Source organism: Lupinus angustifolius, chromosome LG10 (assembly GCF_001865875.1).
Source record: "Lupinus angustifolius cultivar Tanjil chromosome LG10, LupAngTanjil_v1.0, whole genome shotgun sequence".
NCBI classification, from domain to species: Eukaryota; Viridiplantae; Streptophyta; class Magnoliopsida; order Fabales; family Fabaceae; genus Lupinus; species Lupinus angustifolius.
This window is the reverse complement of record NC_032018.1, coordinates 13,253,813-13,269,504: the sequence shown is the minus strand read 5'-3', so window position 1 is coordinate 13,269,504 and position 15,692 is coordinate 13,253,813. Positions and strand designations below refer to the sequence as shown.

The window sequence follows — 15,692 nt, the reverse complement described above, 5'->3', positions numbered from 1 at the left end:
GCTTGAACCCTGAGGGTCTCAGGGACCTGATATTATATAGGCATAATAGGAATCTAACTCATGACGTTTAAGGAATTTTGTGCTTCTCTTCCCTTCCAGTACCCTCGAAACCCTTATTTATATCTAGAGAATACGGTGATTGATATCAGTGATTAATGAGGGGGGAAATTGCAGAACTTCCACTCAGACCTTTGTTGGCTAATTCTAGCCATCTAACCTATAACTACAACGAGAAAACAAACATAAATCCAGAGGGAGTATCTTCATCACATACAAACAATGGGTAAAAAGGAACAGATGCATACCCGAAAAACCCTTCAGTTGAGTCATCTCCAGCATGTGCTAGAATAGCATCACCCCCTGGATGTTCTTCCACATATGGGGTAACATCATATACCTAGAGTAAAATGAAATCCAAAGAAATATTAACCGCATTTCGGTTCTAGCAGTACAAATCCTAAATCATACCATTAGTAAACAACAATGTAGCCTTAGATAGGGTTAAATGGTGAACATAAGATTTGAAACAGAAATACCATTTGGGTTGAAACCAAAGGAGTAGCACATTCATGTGAAGTATAAAACCACAATAGAATATCACACCTTGTTCTTGATGATTATCCAACAATCTGTTCTCTTGTGATGCAAAGACACTTCAGATTTACTGAATGATTTTGATTCCTGCAATAAAGATATAGTACATGAAAACATGCTAAGTTATGCTAAAAATCTGTTCTTTTCAGCTTATTTGAAAAGAAAAAAAACTTATTGAATCAGTGATTAATTAAACTATTCACTCAAATGCACCCTTAAACATAAAAAAGGGAATTAGCTATATACCTTATCTTTGTTGTTTAAGGTAGAGTGAGCATTTCCCTTTTGTCCTGAGAAAGATACAAAGAAATCAATCAGATAAACACACATCAATGTAATAGTTATAAGAAAATGAAACAGAGTTAAAAAAAAGATGGACCAGATTTGTGGTGTCGTGGGATCAAAAGAAGAGCGAGTAAGAGACCAAAAAGCAATGCAAGTGCAACAATGAAAACCATATTGTGAAATTTAGAAACTTTAGTGGCAAATATAATCTAAAACAGCAAAAACAACAAGCAAAACTCAGAAATAGATAATCATCGCAAGAAGCAGAAAAGGATTCGAATAATTTGAAGAGAACTAAACCGTACAAGAAAACGAAGAAAACGATAGGAGGCCTCTTAGGCTTGTTTGGTTCTATTGAACTGACATTCATTGAAAATTAGGGATTATAATTTCTCAGATTTCTATAACTAATAATATTAGAGATTAGAGAAGCTCAAAATTAGGGATTTGAGAAACTCAAAATTAGGGATTAGAGATTTGAAACAAAAGTATAGAATTAAAAAAGGAGATGAAGTGATTTCTTACCAATATATGAATGAGCTAGGAATTCAACAACAAATGAAGTGATTTCTGGAGAGTTGTGATGAAGTGATTTCTGGATAATTAATTTTTAAGCTTTTATATTGGTGCATGGTGTGAAATTGTGAAAGTGGTGAAGTGGAGAAGAAGTGATTTTTGGAAAAGAGAAGAGAGTGATGAACGTGAAAGTGTGAAAGTGATAAATGAGAAAGATGAATGTGAATATTATTTATCATGGGCTACACAATATTAATTTTGGGCCTTATTCTTTAAATTTGCCATGGTGTCACTAAGTGTGGCAAAAAGACTGTCCCCAAATGTATATATTTTATGAAATGCAGTGACAGTTTATCAAACTCATACAATGTCAGTGTATATATTTTTTGCTCACAAATAAATTAAGATTTATAAACAGCCAGTACATCATTTACTATTCATTTGTATTACTTTTTTGAAGAATCAATAATAATAAAACATAAATGGTGGAGAATGCAATGACAGTGTATCAAACTCATATAGTGACAGTTAATATATATTTTTAATCATAAATAAATTAAGAGTGCAAGATATATACAATATCAGTATAACAATTTATACATAATCGTTATATCATCACTTTAAAATCATCCACGATTTATTTATATTGTTTTTTTGAAGAGTGAATATTTGATCTGTGTAAATTTCAGGCGCTTAACGTTTTGCGTTTTTGGACACATCAGCTACAATGGTTTGATATCATGTTGTACTGACTACTGCATGCTCTTATGTCTCCCCTTTTTTCTCTGATCCTATGCTTGCCTGCGTGTTCTCTATTTTAACCATGTAATGTTACTATACTACGATACCCTTCTTCATTGGTTTCATTCATATAAATATGTGTGAAACCATGACCCTCTCATTAAATATTCTAATTCATTTTTATTCTTCTCTTCAGAGTTCAATCCTACTTAAGTACTCATTTCTTAATTTCTTTTCTGTTCATTCCAGAACTAGCAGTAGCTAGGAATATTTCTACTAATATTACTTAGAGATTGCATTTGAAAGCTACAATGGTATCAAATTCAAGCACAGGTGAATGTTTGAACTTATGCATATGTTTATGTGTTTATTATATTATCTCATATGTATTAGTTATGGGGTGTACATATAATTTTGTAAGACATGATAAAGCCAAATCTTTCATTCAAGGTTTATTTATGAGCAATACTAATATTTTATGAAAATACTTTATAGTTGAACTTTATCGACATCAACCTCAAGACAAACTTGAACGTTCTAGAGAATTCTATTATCTGCTACTTCATTGTGCTATCCGAAGAAAATAATACACAATTATTTATCATAGAGAAATCTCCTTGTCAAATAAAATATTCATAAGACAAACTTGAACTTTCTAGAGAATTTTATTATCTGCTACTTCATTATGTTATCCGAGAAAATAATACACAATTATTTATCATAGAGAAATCTGCTTGTCAAATAAAATATTCATGTTGTCAATAATAATTTCTTACCTTTATCAGGAAGAACAGCTAAAATCCCTCACCAATTATGGCACAAATACCATAACTTACATGTTACTTCACACTGCAAATATAAGATCAGCATCTTCCTTCTCCTTCTGCTTATAGAATCAATATAAATATAAATATATAAAGTGAGTAAAGTAACACGAATTTTCATATAAAAATTATGAGAATAATAAATCATTTAAAAAGATAATGAATGTATCGTTTGATCTTAACTGTTCAAATAAAGTTCAATTATTCATATTAACGATTCTGATTTCTTACAATAACAATTATTCTGAGATTCGCTTCCTATATATATTGACTACAACGTAAAGTTCATCTTCTTTCTAAATCAATTCTAGTTGGAATTCTATATCTGCATGAATCTCCAAAGAAAAGCTCATACTTTCTTGGCTCTCTTTATTCCAAATGCAAGCATGCTTGTACATGTTATTAATTTCCATGAAACATTTGAGCTTGTTTACTAGCTTTTTGCATCCTCACTCCATATCTATGAATCAAAGAACCACGTGACTTGGAGACATTAGGTATTACAATTCATAACTCTATTCTACTAGTTTTTTTTATTGGCAAATATTTATATTTGTTGTATATAAGATTTGAACCTTCAACCTCTTTCACTTCAACTCTTCATTTTAACTATTAAATTACTTTATAACTTCATTTTTATTATTTTTTAAATTTGTTGTGGGTAAGACTCGAACTCATAACTTCTTTCACTTTATTCTTGACTTTGGAAAGTCTTCCCCTTGTTTGGGAGATGAATGAATGAGATCAGAAGGTTTTGGAGGGTTTCTCAAACCGTTCATGTGTCTATTTTTAAAATTTCCTCAATTTGAGTTTTTCTGTAGATAAAATGTCAAAATAGCTAAACAATTTTAGTAATATTATATAATTATACATTATTGTTCATTTCTCATTGTTAATTACATTTTTAAAAGAAAAATATTCTTATATTATCATTAGTTTACCTTCTTTCATCTGAATTTCAAACTCTCAAACAATGGAGAGAATTTCTTTCTTTTTCATTTCTCTTTCTCCCCCTTCCTAACTCTTTAATCTCTCTTTCACTTTCCCTTATAATTCCTAAACAAAGTCTAAATCTTTTACTCTAACTATCATATTATCGTGTGACTCCCTTCCTTTTACATGTTATTACTTTCCATGCTATTGAGGTCAAAGTATTGTTGTTTTAGAAGTCTTGTAAATTGTAACAATCCCATGTAATTGAAAGCCTCGTTCTAACTATAGGCTGCAAATTAAACGCAAACACAGTTTTTAACCATACTTGTTTTGAGCTAGAATCATTTCCATGAATGAAGAGGCAAGTGATCACTTTTACACTTACACGTATGGTTAAAAGTGTTATTTCATTATATTTTAAAGATAAAAATGTCAAATCATATTACTTTTTACTCTTGTTTTTTATGTACTTACCTTTCCCTTAATGGAGAAGATACTAACTCTACTTGTTTTAGGATATGCCCTTCATATTGATCCCTTGCACTAAATATAGCAAGGTTATAAAAGCATATGTGGAATTAATGATTAATTTTCATATGCTACTACTTTATCATTTCCACAGCCCAAAGATATAGCTCTGAAATAATGGATTATGAACCTCCATTCCTAGAGACCTACAAGACCCTTTTGCAAGAAAACAGTGAGGACTCAAAAGATGACTTTTGTTCTATGGTAGAGACATTTGAGCTACCTATGATTGATCTTAGTAGGTTAAATGTTGAACATCCTGAGAGAGAGGAATGCTTGAAGGAAATCACTGAAGCTGCTGAAGAATGGGGTTTCTTTCAGGTTGTTAATCATGGGATTTCGCAGGAGCTTCTAGACAAGATGCATTCTGAGCAAATGAAAGTGTTTTATGAACCCTTTATTAAGAAGTCAACAGAAGCTGTTTTTGGATTATCTTCAAAAACTTATAGGTGGGGGAATCCATCTGTTACTAATCTTAGGCAACTTTCATGGTCAGAAGCATTTCATTTTTCTATGACAGATATATCAAGGATGGAGCAGCACAAAAATCTGAGGTAATCATGATCCATCTCCATATTTTTGTCTGCAAAATATGTATAATATTAACTCTCAGTTTTTTAAATTGTGGTCATAAATATATTGTTTTTTCCATACAGAAAAACTTGATTACAATTATGATTATAAAGTTATTATGTGAGACTCCAAAATAACAATATTGTGATCGAAATTATAGTTATGGACTTGTGGGTTACGATTTATCAACTACATTCCTACAACATCTAGATTAAGTGATTACTTGAGGGTATGCCCAGGACACAGCCAACTTAATCATTTCATCATATAATCCTAGTTGAGTTAATTTTGGACCCCTTAAATTAACATGTTTAAGTTACAACAAAAAACAATTTATACACATAGCATATACAATACTAAGAAAAGTTAAAATTGCTATATCTAGGTTTATCCCTTAGTCTCAGCTAGTTGCAGTGATTATTTGTTTTGTATTAACAAAAAAATTAATAACACCTTTTAAAATAAAAATTATTATTCCAACATAAGTAATCTGAGTTGTTATTATTTATTTTAGTCAATTTCAGAATTTCTTATGAATAAAAATACAACTTCTATATATATATATATATATATATATATAAGACTGGAATACTTTCTTTCCGTGATAAACGAAAATAATAAATTATCATCCTGTATATTTTATTTGAGTAGTTAATGTTATATGATAAATATATTAAAGAGGGATGGGTTACCTTTAGACAATAGTCTTTTGACATAGTAGGTTTATTGGACATAATTAAGATCATGTTTTAGTTTCGGCCTAATAATTTGTGTGTTAATCTTCTAAGTTGTATTTCTGTTATGATTTTGATTCGTAGAATTATGACGTACATGGATTGAGTAGCTCATATATTCAATATTAAATTAATTTCACCTATAAAAAAATAAAATGACCATTGATATGATTACATGGTGCAAATTCATTATTCAAAATAAAATACAAAATGTTCTTATTACAAGATATGCACACATTCCAAAAAAAAAAAGCTTACTTTACTTGGTTCCTTATCTAACTTGAAACAATTTCAAATCTAGTGCATGCATTGAGGCTTATGCAACAACAGTGGCTAACCTTGCCCAAAGCTTGGCTGAAATTCTGGGTCAAAAAGTGAATATCAATTCAAGTTACTTCAGAGAGAATTGTTTGCTTGAAAGTGCTTCTATTCGTCTGAATAGATATCCAACTTGCCCATTATCTTCAAAGGTTTATGGCTTAGTGCCTCACAGTGACACTAGTTTTCTTACCATAGTACATCAGGACCAAGTTGGAGGATTGGAACTTATGAAAGATGGAAAATGGGTTGCTCTCAAGCCTAATCCACTAGCTCTAGTTGTTAATATTGGTGATTTATTTCAGGTGAAATTAAACCTCTTCTTTTCTTATTGGAGGGTCATTTAAAACAATATTTATATATATGATTTAAGTGATACATATTTAATTATCTAAATTTTAGTTTTGATATGAAAAAATCTCAACTCATAAAACTAACATCATTACGTTATATATGTGGATGATCTTGGCCCAAATATGATTCTCTCCCATGAAAAATACCTAGGACTAAACTAAAAAGGAGGACAACTTTTATTGCATATGATGGAAAGTAAAAAGTAGCGAACATGTTAAAATATTTAGGATTTACATAATTTAGGAGGATACACTTACTTCAAATTTAAGTTTAAAAGATTTACTTTACATCTTAATCATCAATTCTAGAGAAACTCAATGATTTAAATTATTAATTAAATGTAAATTACTAGATGACTAAAATATAAAATAAGTTTTTTAAACTTACTCTTAAAATAAGTAAATACTCACTTTAACTCAATATATATTAAACTATATCTAACATAATGAGACACCTTAACACATATGGAATTTTACTTTCCACCATATCCATTCCACAAATTCTTACTAGACTAGAGGATTGGTCACATTTGATCCATGACAATTGATATATATCTTTTTAATTTGCTCATGATAATCGTAGAAGTTGAGCTGATATGATGTTAAAGTTTCATATCGGAATCAATTAGCAATAAAATAAGTAGTTCAATAGATATTTAACCATTTGCACAATTTCTCTATACTATGTCAAAAAGAATTGTAATAAAAATATATTAGAAAATAAAAATACACTAAAAATATTCTAAATAACCTATATAATGTATTTTGGAAAATAAAAATATTAATCATGGACCATAGGTTTTGGAAGGGGTAATATGTAATATTTGGTCTTTTTCCCAAGTAAATGGCTTAGCTATGATGCAATTTAAATCCCTTTTTTATAAATATTGATATATAATTTATGGTTGATAAGGATTCAACTTATATTTCATAAGAAAGTGAGTTTGAATCTCATAGTTGATATAAGGATTTCATTTATATGTAATCTATAAGAATCTTGAAGCTTTCAAAGGGCCATGATCTTCCATAATATAATGATGTAAAAAGTATTGATGTCCTATAATGCAGGCATTGAGCAACGACGTTTACAAAAGCATAAAACACAGAGTAGCTGCTGCTGAAAAGGTTGAGAGGATTTCTACAGCATTTTTCTATCTCCCATCAGATGTAGCAATGATTCCAAGCTACAATTACAGGGAATTCAATTTGAAAGAGTATATAAAGCAAAATGAGCAAGATGTGAAGCAAACCGGTAATAAAGTGGGACTCTCAAGATTTCTTATTTAGAAGTAATTAACTATGGTAATTGAAGTAACATTTCTTCATTTTCTCCATTATAATAAAACAAAATATTAGAATAATGTTTTATTTTTTAAACTTTAAGTAAACTGTTCTGTTCACTCCCTAACTTATTTCAGTTTAACAGAGTTTTATATTGTTGGACCAGAATTTCTCAGGTTCAAAGCGGTCTAATTCTTCATTCGATTAAGATTATGTATCAGAGTCGTTTTCAAGTTTAGTGAGTGATCAGATTGGTCGGATCGTCCGGTCTGATCCTCACAACAATATTGTTAATAGTTTTAAATGTAATCACGCTCGCCCCACTACAAGAAACCTGACAATTATTAATGGCAAAAAATTATTGGTAAGGATTAAAAAACTGTAGGTATAACATCGAAAACCTATAAATACAAACATTTAAATTCATCGATTTTAGGTCGCTATAGCTACAATTTTGTTTCTATCCTATACCTACAATTATTTTTCGTAGGTATAAGTTTTTTATGTTGTTTTATCTTTCACTACATGTTTTTGTAAAACATCATTATGTTCTAATTAGTAGTCTAAATCTTCATTCTATTGGACTTTCACTTCCTAACATAATATAATTGATGAGTTCACTTTAATATATAAAATTTTGGATACTATAAAAAATAATATCATAATAGTTTATAATAATGATAGTATAGAGTCAAGTTCATAATGAACTATATATGTCAAAGTATAACCATCATTATAATGTATGATCACCATTTTTGTTCGAAGATCCATTGTATGTTCATTTTTAACACCTTAATGTGAATTGGTACAAGTTGAATTTGGTTGTGTGGAATTTTCTATGGTAAAGAATTATATTGCCTTTTAATATTGTTGTAAAAGTTATTGTTCTTTATTATGTTTTTGTAGTAAATGTTAAATCTAATTAAATATATAATTAAGAAAGGAAAAATGTATTTTATATGATTTGATGTTTCTTCTCATTTGATCTGATACATCATTTTGTTGTTGTGCTTAAAATGACATTCCACGAAAATGAGCCAATAATATAATGTTTCACTTTGTAACATTAATGTAATTTACAAAAATTAATGTTAAACATTACTTTATATTTTGTTCAAATATCATAAAACTAATATTTATTATCTACTTCCTATTATAAGTTCATAGTACAATTATGTTGTAAAATAATTTTCACCTAAGATTTATTACGAAACTAATGGCATCTTTTCCTATAAGCATACTACGCACTTCATTTCTTATTCTCAAAAAATCTTTAAATAGTTTATCTTTATCCTTTTTCGGCAACACTACTCAAGTATTAAAAGTTATCTTTCTCTCTAAACAAATCAACTTTATTTTGACTGTTAGGCAAGTAAACAAATATTTTATTTGTTTTTTCCTTACCATTATTGTACCCCATATGATTTCATTAGAGAAAAGATAATTGCTTTTTTGAAAGTCTTTTCATCTTATAATTGTTTAAGTCTTTCCATTTCAGGAAAAAATAATAATAATTTTTTCATTCTCTGCATTTCCGAGTGTATGATTTCATACTAAAACTTACTTTTTCTACACATCAACCTTCTTAGGCGACTAAACATATTTGTTTTTTCTTGTTTTTTCCTTCACTATTGTTGTACCCCATGATTTCATTAGAGAAAAGATGATTATTTTTCTGAAAATGCTTTTGTCTTAAAATTCTTTAAATATTTTCATTTCTGAAAAGAAATATTTTTTTTAAAAAAAAATAACTATTTTCACTCTTTGCATTTTCAGTGTATGATTACATTTCAAACAAATTTGTATTTCTCCACTCAAGCAACTAAAACTCATTTTTAATGCACATCAATTTTCTTTTGGTTGTTAGGCGACTAAATACATATGATTTTTTCTCCCCTCACCATTGTTGCAACCCATATGATATCATTATAGAAAAAAGAGTGTTTACCTTTCATTTCAGAAAACTCTATTTTCTTACAATTGTTTAAGCCTTTCCATTTTTGAAAAAGATTTTTTTATTTTTAAAATAACATTTTTTAACATAATTAGAGAAAAAAATAACGCAATTTTAAAAATTATAACGAATAACATATTATAACGTTGTAATGGAATTGTATTTATTGGATTTTTATTGAATAATGATGTATTGTCCTAACGTTATAGAATTTTATCACACATTAAAATTGAATCATCATGAAATTGAAAGATTTATTGAATTAATACACATTATTTTGATGGACAATAAATGAAATTGAATGATTTTGATGGTAAATGTTATAAAATTCAAATTCCTGATTTTTTTTTCTGATAGCAATTATTATGAATTAATTACAATGATTCATTATTAGTTTATAATGTAATTGATGTAATGTTATTGATATATTCCAAAAATATAAGAAGAACAAAATCTCTCAAATTTCTTAAAGATACACATATAGAAATAGTTTACCTTTCATTTCTGAAAAGTTTATTACCTTATAGTATGTTAAAAAATTAGACACAAATATGCTTGTGATTTAGTTTGGTTTTATACTTTTTAAAAGAAACCTAAAACTTTGAAGCTCGCACAATTGTCTGGTTTACAAATGTATTCATTCTAACCGGTCTTTGAAAATCAATTATTGGGAAAAAATATTGATGTGATGGTAAATGTATTCATTCTGCCATTCTATTTTTGTTTTTGTGCCAATAATATGACATACAATTCCATTGTCACGTGGTGTAGTGTGGTATTCGAGCATGATTTATAGAACCAATGTTCTACTTTTCACGTGACTATGTCGTGTTGAAAATGGGAGCTCCCCTATCTTTGTAATTTAGTGCTTGATTTCATGTAAAGTTATGATGGAAAAAATAGGTCATCTAACACTTTCCTTAGTCCACTTTAGTAAAATTCATGTAAATTCACTTTTTTCTTTCATATATATCTCAAATCTTATTTTCCTTCATTACATGCACAATATTCCTGTCGGCATAGTTTTAACCACATATATTTAGCTTAATAATAGCGATTTGTCCCTTGAGTTCGAGTCACAGAAACCTCTATTTGGATGACTAAAATATTGCATGAGCATTTTAGCTTATGAATGACATGCTCAATCTTTCATGGGTCTAGAGGTCCTATATCAGAACTGAGGTGTTAGAAGTATTGATTCTTCTATTACACCTAGCCTCTCTTTTGTTGCTTAGAAATATAAGAGAAAGGGGAGAGAGAGATTAAGGAGAAATATCAACTTTCTCTTCTTTGGTCTCAAAGATAAAGTAAGAGGGGAGAAAAAAATGGCATGAGTCCACACAAAAGTCTTTCTCTTCACGTATGGGGAGAAAGTTTGAGCTAAAGTTATTTTATATATTTTTTAGTTTCTTTTGTGTTTTTAAGTTACCTTTTCTTTTTATTTTTCATATATTTGTGTTATTCAAAAATTCATATATACTTATTTCTCTTCTCTTTCTTTTATCTTTCTATCATAACAAACAATACAACAATCTATTATATTTATGATATCTTTTACTTTCTTCACTCTCTTTCTCACCTTTCTCTCTTCTCTCATTTTCAACTCTTCAACTAAACAAAGCATTAGAGAGATATTGGAGTAAGAAAAATATTAATGAGACACAATAATAAAAAATAGAATATATATTGATACCCCTAAATTTTAGTGAAATTGCATAAATCATTTTTCCCTTTTGTACGTAGACACCACCCATTAATTATTCAAATATTTGTTACTTTATACAATTAGTAAGTTTTGAAAATGTCTAAGGAAGTAATAAGAGGAGATATAACTTATTGTTTGTTCAACGAAATTTGAATTTCAGTTTCTCCATTAAGTTATAAGAAATGAATATTGTCATATTTAACAAAATAGAAATATAATATGTGTCAAAATTTATCTCGTCATCATGCTTTAGATGATGGGTGACACACAATACAAAGGGAAACAAAATCATAGTAAATTTATAAAATAAAAAACTCATTTTGCTTCATTATAGATTAGAATGAATTAATAATTCCAATGAGATCATGCTTAAATTACAAAAAGATAAGAGTGATTTAATAAATAAAAAATATATGCAAATTTAAAAATGATCAATTTATCCTAGTTAATGTAAAATTAATTAATTAAGAGTAAACTATACCAACTTCTCTTGGAGTTTAACTTAATTATATTCATTATATTCATCTTCCTAGCAGGTTTAACTTCATTACATATATAAATTAGGGGTGTTTTGTGCATGTGCAAAAATGGAAAAGAATATTATATAATTTCACTAAAACTTAGAAGATATTAGTGTAATTTATTCTAAAAAATATTTTTTTTCTTTGATAAGTGGGAAAAGAGTTTGATGCTCTCAAAACTTCTAGTTCCAAATTTTTGGTTGAGTTATAGTTTGGGTCAACTCACTAACAAATTCAAGATATTTTAACCAAAGTTTAAACCTTTAATTCTTAAATTTTATTTTTAAGAGAAATGTTATATTATTAATAAGAATTATTAATCACTTTAGTATCATAAGCAAAAACTTTGATGATGAATATGTCAAATAATAATGCCAACTGCCAAGGAATAAGCTATATATTTAGCTTGCATATCTAGGTTAGGATTCAATTCATCAATCAAAAACGTTTTGTTGAATGCAACTTTCCAAATTGACATGAGTCTATAATAATCTTAATAGAACTAATTCATTTTTGAGATTAGTAATAATGAAGTTTTTAAATGAATCTTTTTTTAGCCCATGATACATATTAAGATATGGAGTTTCTTGCATATTGTTAGCTTTGACTCAAGATTTCTTTGTAAGAGTTGACTTAATATTTCTTGCAAGAGTCTTTTAATGGTTGAGAAAAAATGTATGTACCGACGATATATGAATTTAATACATTGTCACAACACCATCTATCATTTATATCTAATTATTGTTGATTCTTTAAACAAAGTAATTTAAATGAATGGTGAGGGGTATAATAATCATGTATAAATCTTTACATTGACGATGGGTAGATATTATTCTCTTAATCATTTTGATGACAATGTTTGAGTGCCTTATATATTTGGGACAAGGGTCCTCCTAAAATAATTCTGTTCACATGTACCAAGCCAACCAAACTACATACAATAATGTGAAAATATTAAGTTATGTTATTATAATATATTTTTTATGTTATTATAATAATGTGATGAATTTGATAATTATCTATAAGTTGATATGTAATACATATGATTTATGAATATTGTCGGTATATTTATGCTCTATGTGTGTCCTCTAATGTTATTACTTGAGATATAATAATTCATTTGATATGAATTGTGTTCTAATTTAAGAAGGTTATTTTGTTTGTTTTTTATAAAGTGTGAAACACTTATAATGACGTGAGGAATAAGATGATCGTTAGAACAAGATGTCTTGAATGATTAAGATTTGTATATATGATTAAAAGTGGATTTCTACAGAAGCTCCTTCAGAATTTTCTAAAAAAGTTAAACCATAGAAGAATTATTATAATCATATTCTACACTACAATATGTTATGATTTTAACATTTCTATCCTCCATAGAACATAAAGCGTATAAAATGCATATACTGACAATAAATATTTATACATATGTACTTTATCATTCACCGTTCATTTGGATTACTTTTTCTGAAAAGTCAAAATAATAAAAAATAAATAATAATAATATAATAACAATGTATAAAACTCATACACGTCAGTGTGCATATATCTTTTTCTCAAACCCAAATTCACTTATGTGGTTGTATGAAGATACATGATGAATTTTATACGTGCTTATGTCCACACTAACACCCCACAATTTTGAATGGAAAAATAGAAAATATTAAAAATTGTACTATTCTTATTTCTTTTCCTAACATACAAGTTACATTACAAATATTTACACTGTAACTCTCTCTCTTGTTTCTCTCTCTATTAATTTCCGGCCACCGCAGATGGCGGCAGAATCAGAGAGCTGCTGGTCATGTTGTTTCAGTTTCATCCTCAGCATGGGCTTCACCGCCTTCTTCATATGGCTCAGCCTCCGAGTCACCGAACCCAAATGCTACCTCGAGTCAATTTACGTTCCTGCCCTCAACAAATCCTTCAACTCCCCACACAACTCCACTCTCCTCTTCAACCTCAAGCTTGTAAACCCTAACAAAGACAAGGGTGTCAAATACGACGCCGTGAACCTTCACTTCCGAATCTTCAACGATTCCAACACCACGCGCCCACTCGCCAACGCCACCGTCGACAGGTTCTACCAGGGCCACCAGAAGACGGCGCATAAGTCCGGTAACATCATCGTCACCGGAGGTGGCGGTGGCGGTAACGTGACGGCAGTGGTGAACGGGAAGGTGTATTTTCGGGTGGAGTTTGATACGACGGTGAAGTATAAGATCTTGGTGTTTTATACCAAACATCATAGTTTGTGGGGAGGGGCAAATGTGGAAATTAACAATTCTTCTGGCTTGAAGGTGTATGGTAAACCATTGAGGCTTGGAAATTCTCTACCAAGGATCGTGTCCGGCGCATCTAAGCTCCGTCGAGGCTATCGTGCGCTATGGGGTTTTTTAGTCAATGTCTTGGTCGTTCTTCATGTGTTGACTTGACTACTGTTTTTTCAATTATTATTAGCACTTTATTCTAATTATTATGATATCAAATTTCTGTTCTAAAATGTATATCACTTTATTAATGTATCGTTTCATTTTTGTTAGTTATAAAGTATAAAATTTATATATATTAAATTTATATTTTACTTTTTTTTAACTAATAAAAAAAACAAATAGTATACTGATACAAATCTTATTAGAACAAAGTTGTTATTTGGGTGATGTTATAGTTTTTTGTGGCTATTGTTATTTCCTTGTAACGCCAAAATAAATGGAAAATAATAATTCCTCAATTAATATTTTGTCTTGTTTCACTAGTATGACCAAGTTCAGCAACGTGTTTGGAAGTTTCAAAGAAATGTCAAAAAATAAATTAAAAATTAAAAGAAAATGGACTGAAGTATGAAACGTGCTTTATCACTTGGTTTTTTTGTTAAGTGGCTTTGACTAAGCACGAGAGTGAAATTCTAATCAATTTCTCCTCAAATCTCCATTTGTTATAAATATTTAAATAAAAGTTTGAAGTTTTGAGAACTGAATTTTAAGACTATATTTGAAGTCATGTCATTCATTTCATCATTTTAAATAACTTCAAAACAAAATTGTTCTAAATGGGCTGTGTAGTAAGTTGGTTTGATTTTGGATAGAATTCTTAAATAAGGTTGATTTGTTTTGAATCGGTTGTTGTGATTTTATATTTATAACTCAAATTAATCTTTAATCCAATGAAGTTCAAGTTGGATGATCGGGAACTTTAAATAGTGGAAAAAACAAGATAATAAGATTAACATGCACAAAATAATTAACAAATATTAAGAGGGAGGTAAATAATTGTCAAAATCATTCCGGTCTAAACCTTTTTGAAGCACATTTTTTTTTATTTTAACCCTTTAATTCCAATTCATAAGAGTATTCTTTTAGTATTTTTATATATAACCAAATGTATTCTCTCACAATTTTAAGTAAGAAACTAATATATGAATTTTCATATAAAATGAATGTATATTTATGTATTGTTAATGTAAAAATTTATACACATTCATTACATCATTTACTATTTATTTAGATTACATTTTTGAAAAATCAATAATAATTAAATATGAATGATGTGATGACTATGTAAAAATTCATACATGATTAATGCATATATATTTTCCTCTTAAAAATAACAATTTTCAAATATACCGAGTTTGGTTTGGTCCTCGTTGATAATTAAGAAAATTGAAATTTGAGTCCCAAGCCATACTACCCTGGGTTCATTAACTAAAATTTTATTCAATCCGACAAATTAATTTGGTTGGATTTAGATTTATTGAATTGAAGGGTTGCATTAGATTCAGTTACACCTCATACTTGTTATGGAATTGTTGTTTAAACTTTAAAGACAACTTACT

General features: G+C 28.8%; 3 protein-coding genes across 3 annotated transcripts; 2 read left to right on the top strand and 1 right to left on the bottom strand.

Moving 5' to 3' along the window:
* LOC109357832 (cytochrome B5-like protein) lies at positions 165 to 1,103 on the bottom strand. Its single transcript, XM_019601887.1, has 4 exons — positions 974 to 1,103; positions 841 to 884; positions 604 to 681; positions 165 to 397 (listed from the first exon to the last, which is right to left on the bottom strand). The coding sequence occupies exons 1-4, from the start codon at positions 1,050 to 1,052 to the stop codon at positions 224 to 226; spliced, it is 375 nt and encodes a 124-aa protein (XP_019457432.1). The 5' UTR covers positions 1,053 to 1,103; the 3' UTR covers positions 165 to 223.
* Positions 4,449 to 7,690, top strand: LOC109358149 (gibberellin 2-beta-dioxygenase 8-like). Its single transcript, XM_019602225.1, has 3 exons — positions 4,449 to 4,975; positions 6,030 to 6,351; positions 7,468 to 7,690. Exons 1-3 carry the CDS (start codon positions 4,539 to 4,541, stop codon positions 7,684 to 7,686), a joined length of 978 nt encoding a protein of 325 aa, XP_019457770.1. The 5' UTR covers positions 4,449 to 4,538; the 3' UTR covers positions 7,687 to 7,690.
* Positions 13,567 to 14,334, top strand: LOC109357727 (protein NDR1-like). The gene has a single exon (XM_019601750.1). It carries the CDS (start codon positions 13,636 to 13,638, stop codon positions 14,293 to 14,295), a length of 660 nt encoding a protein of 219 aa, XP_019457295.1. The 5' UTR covers positions 13,567 to 13,635; the 3' UTR covers positions 14,296 to 14,334.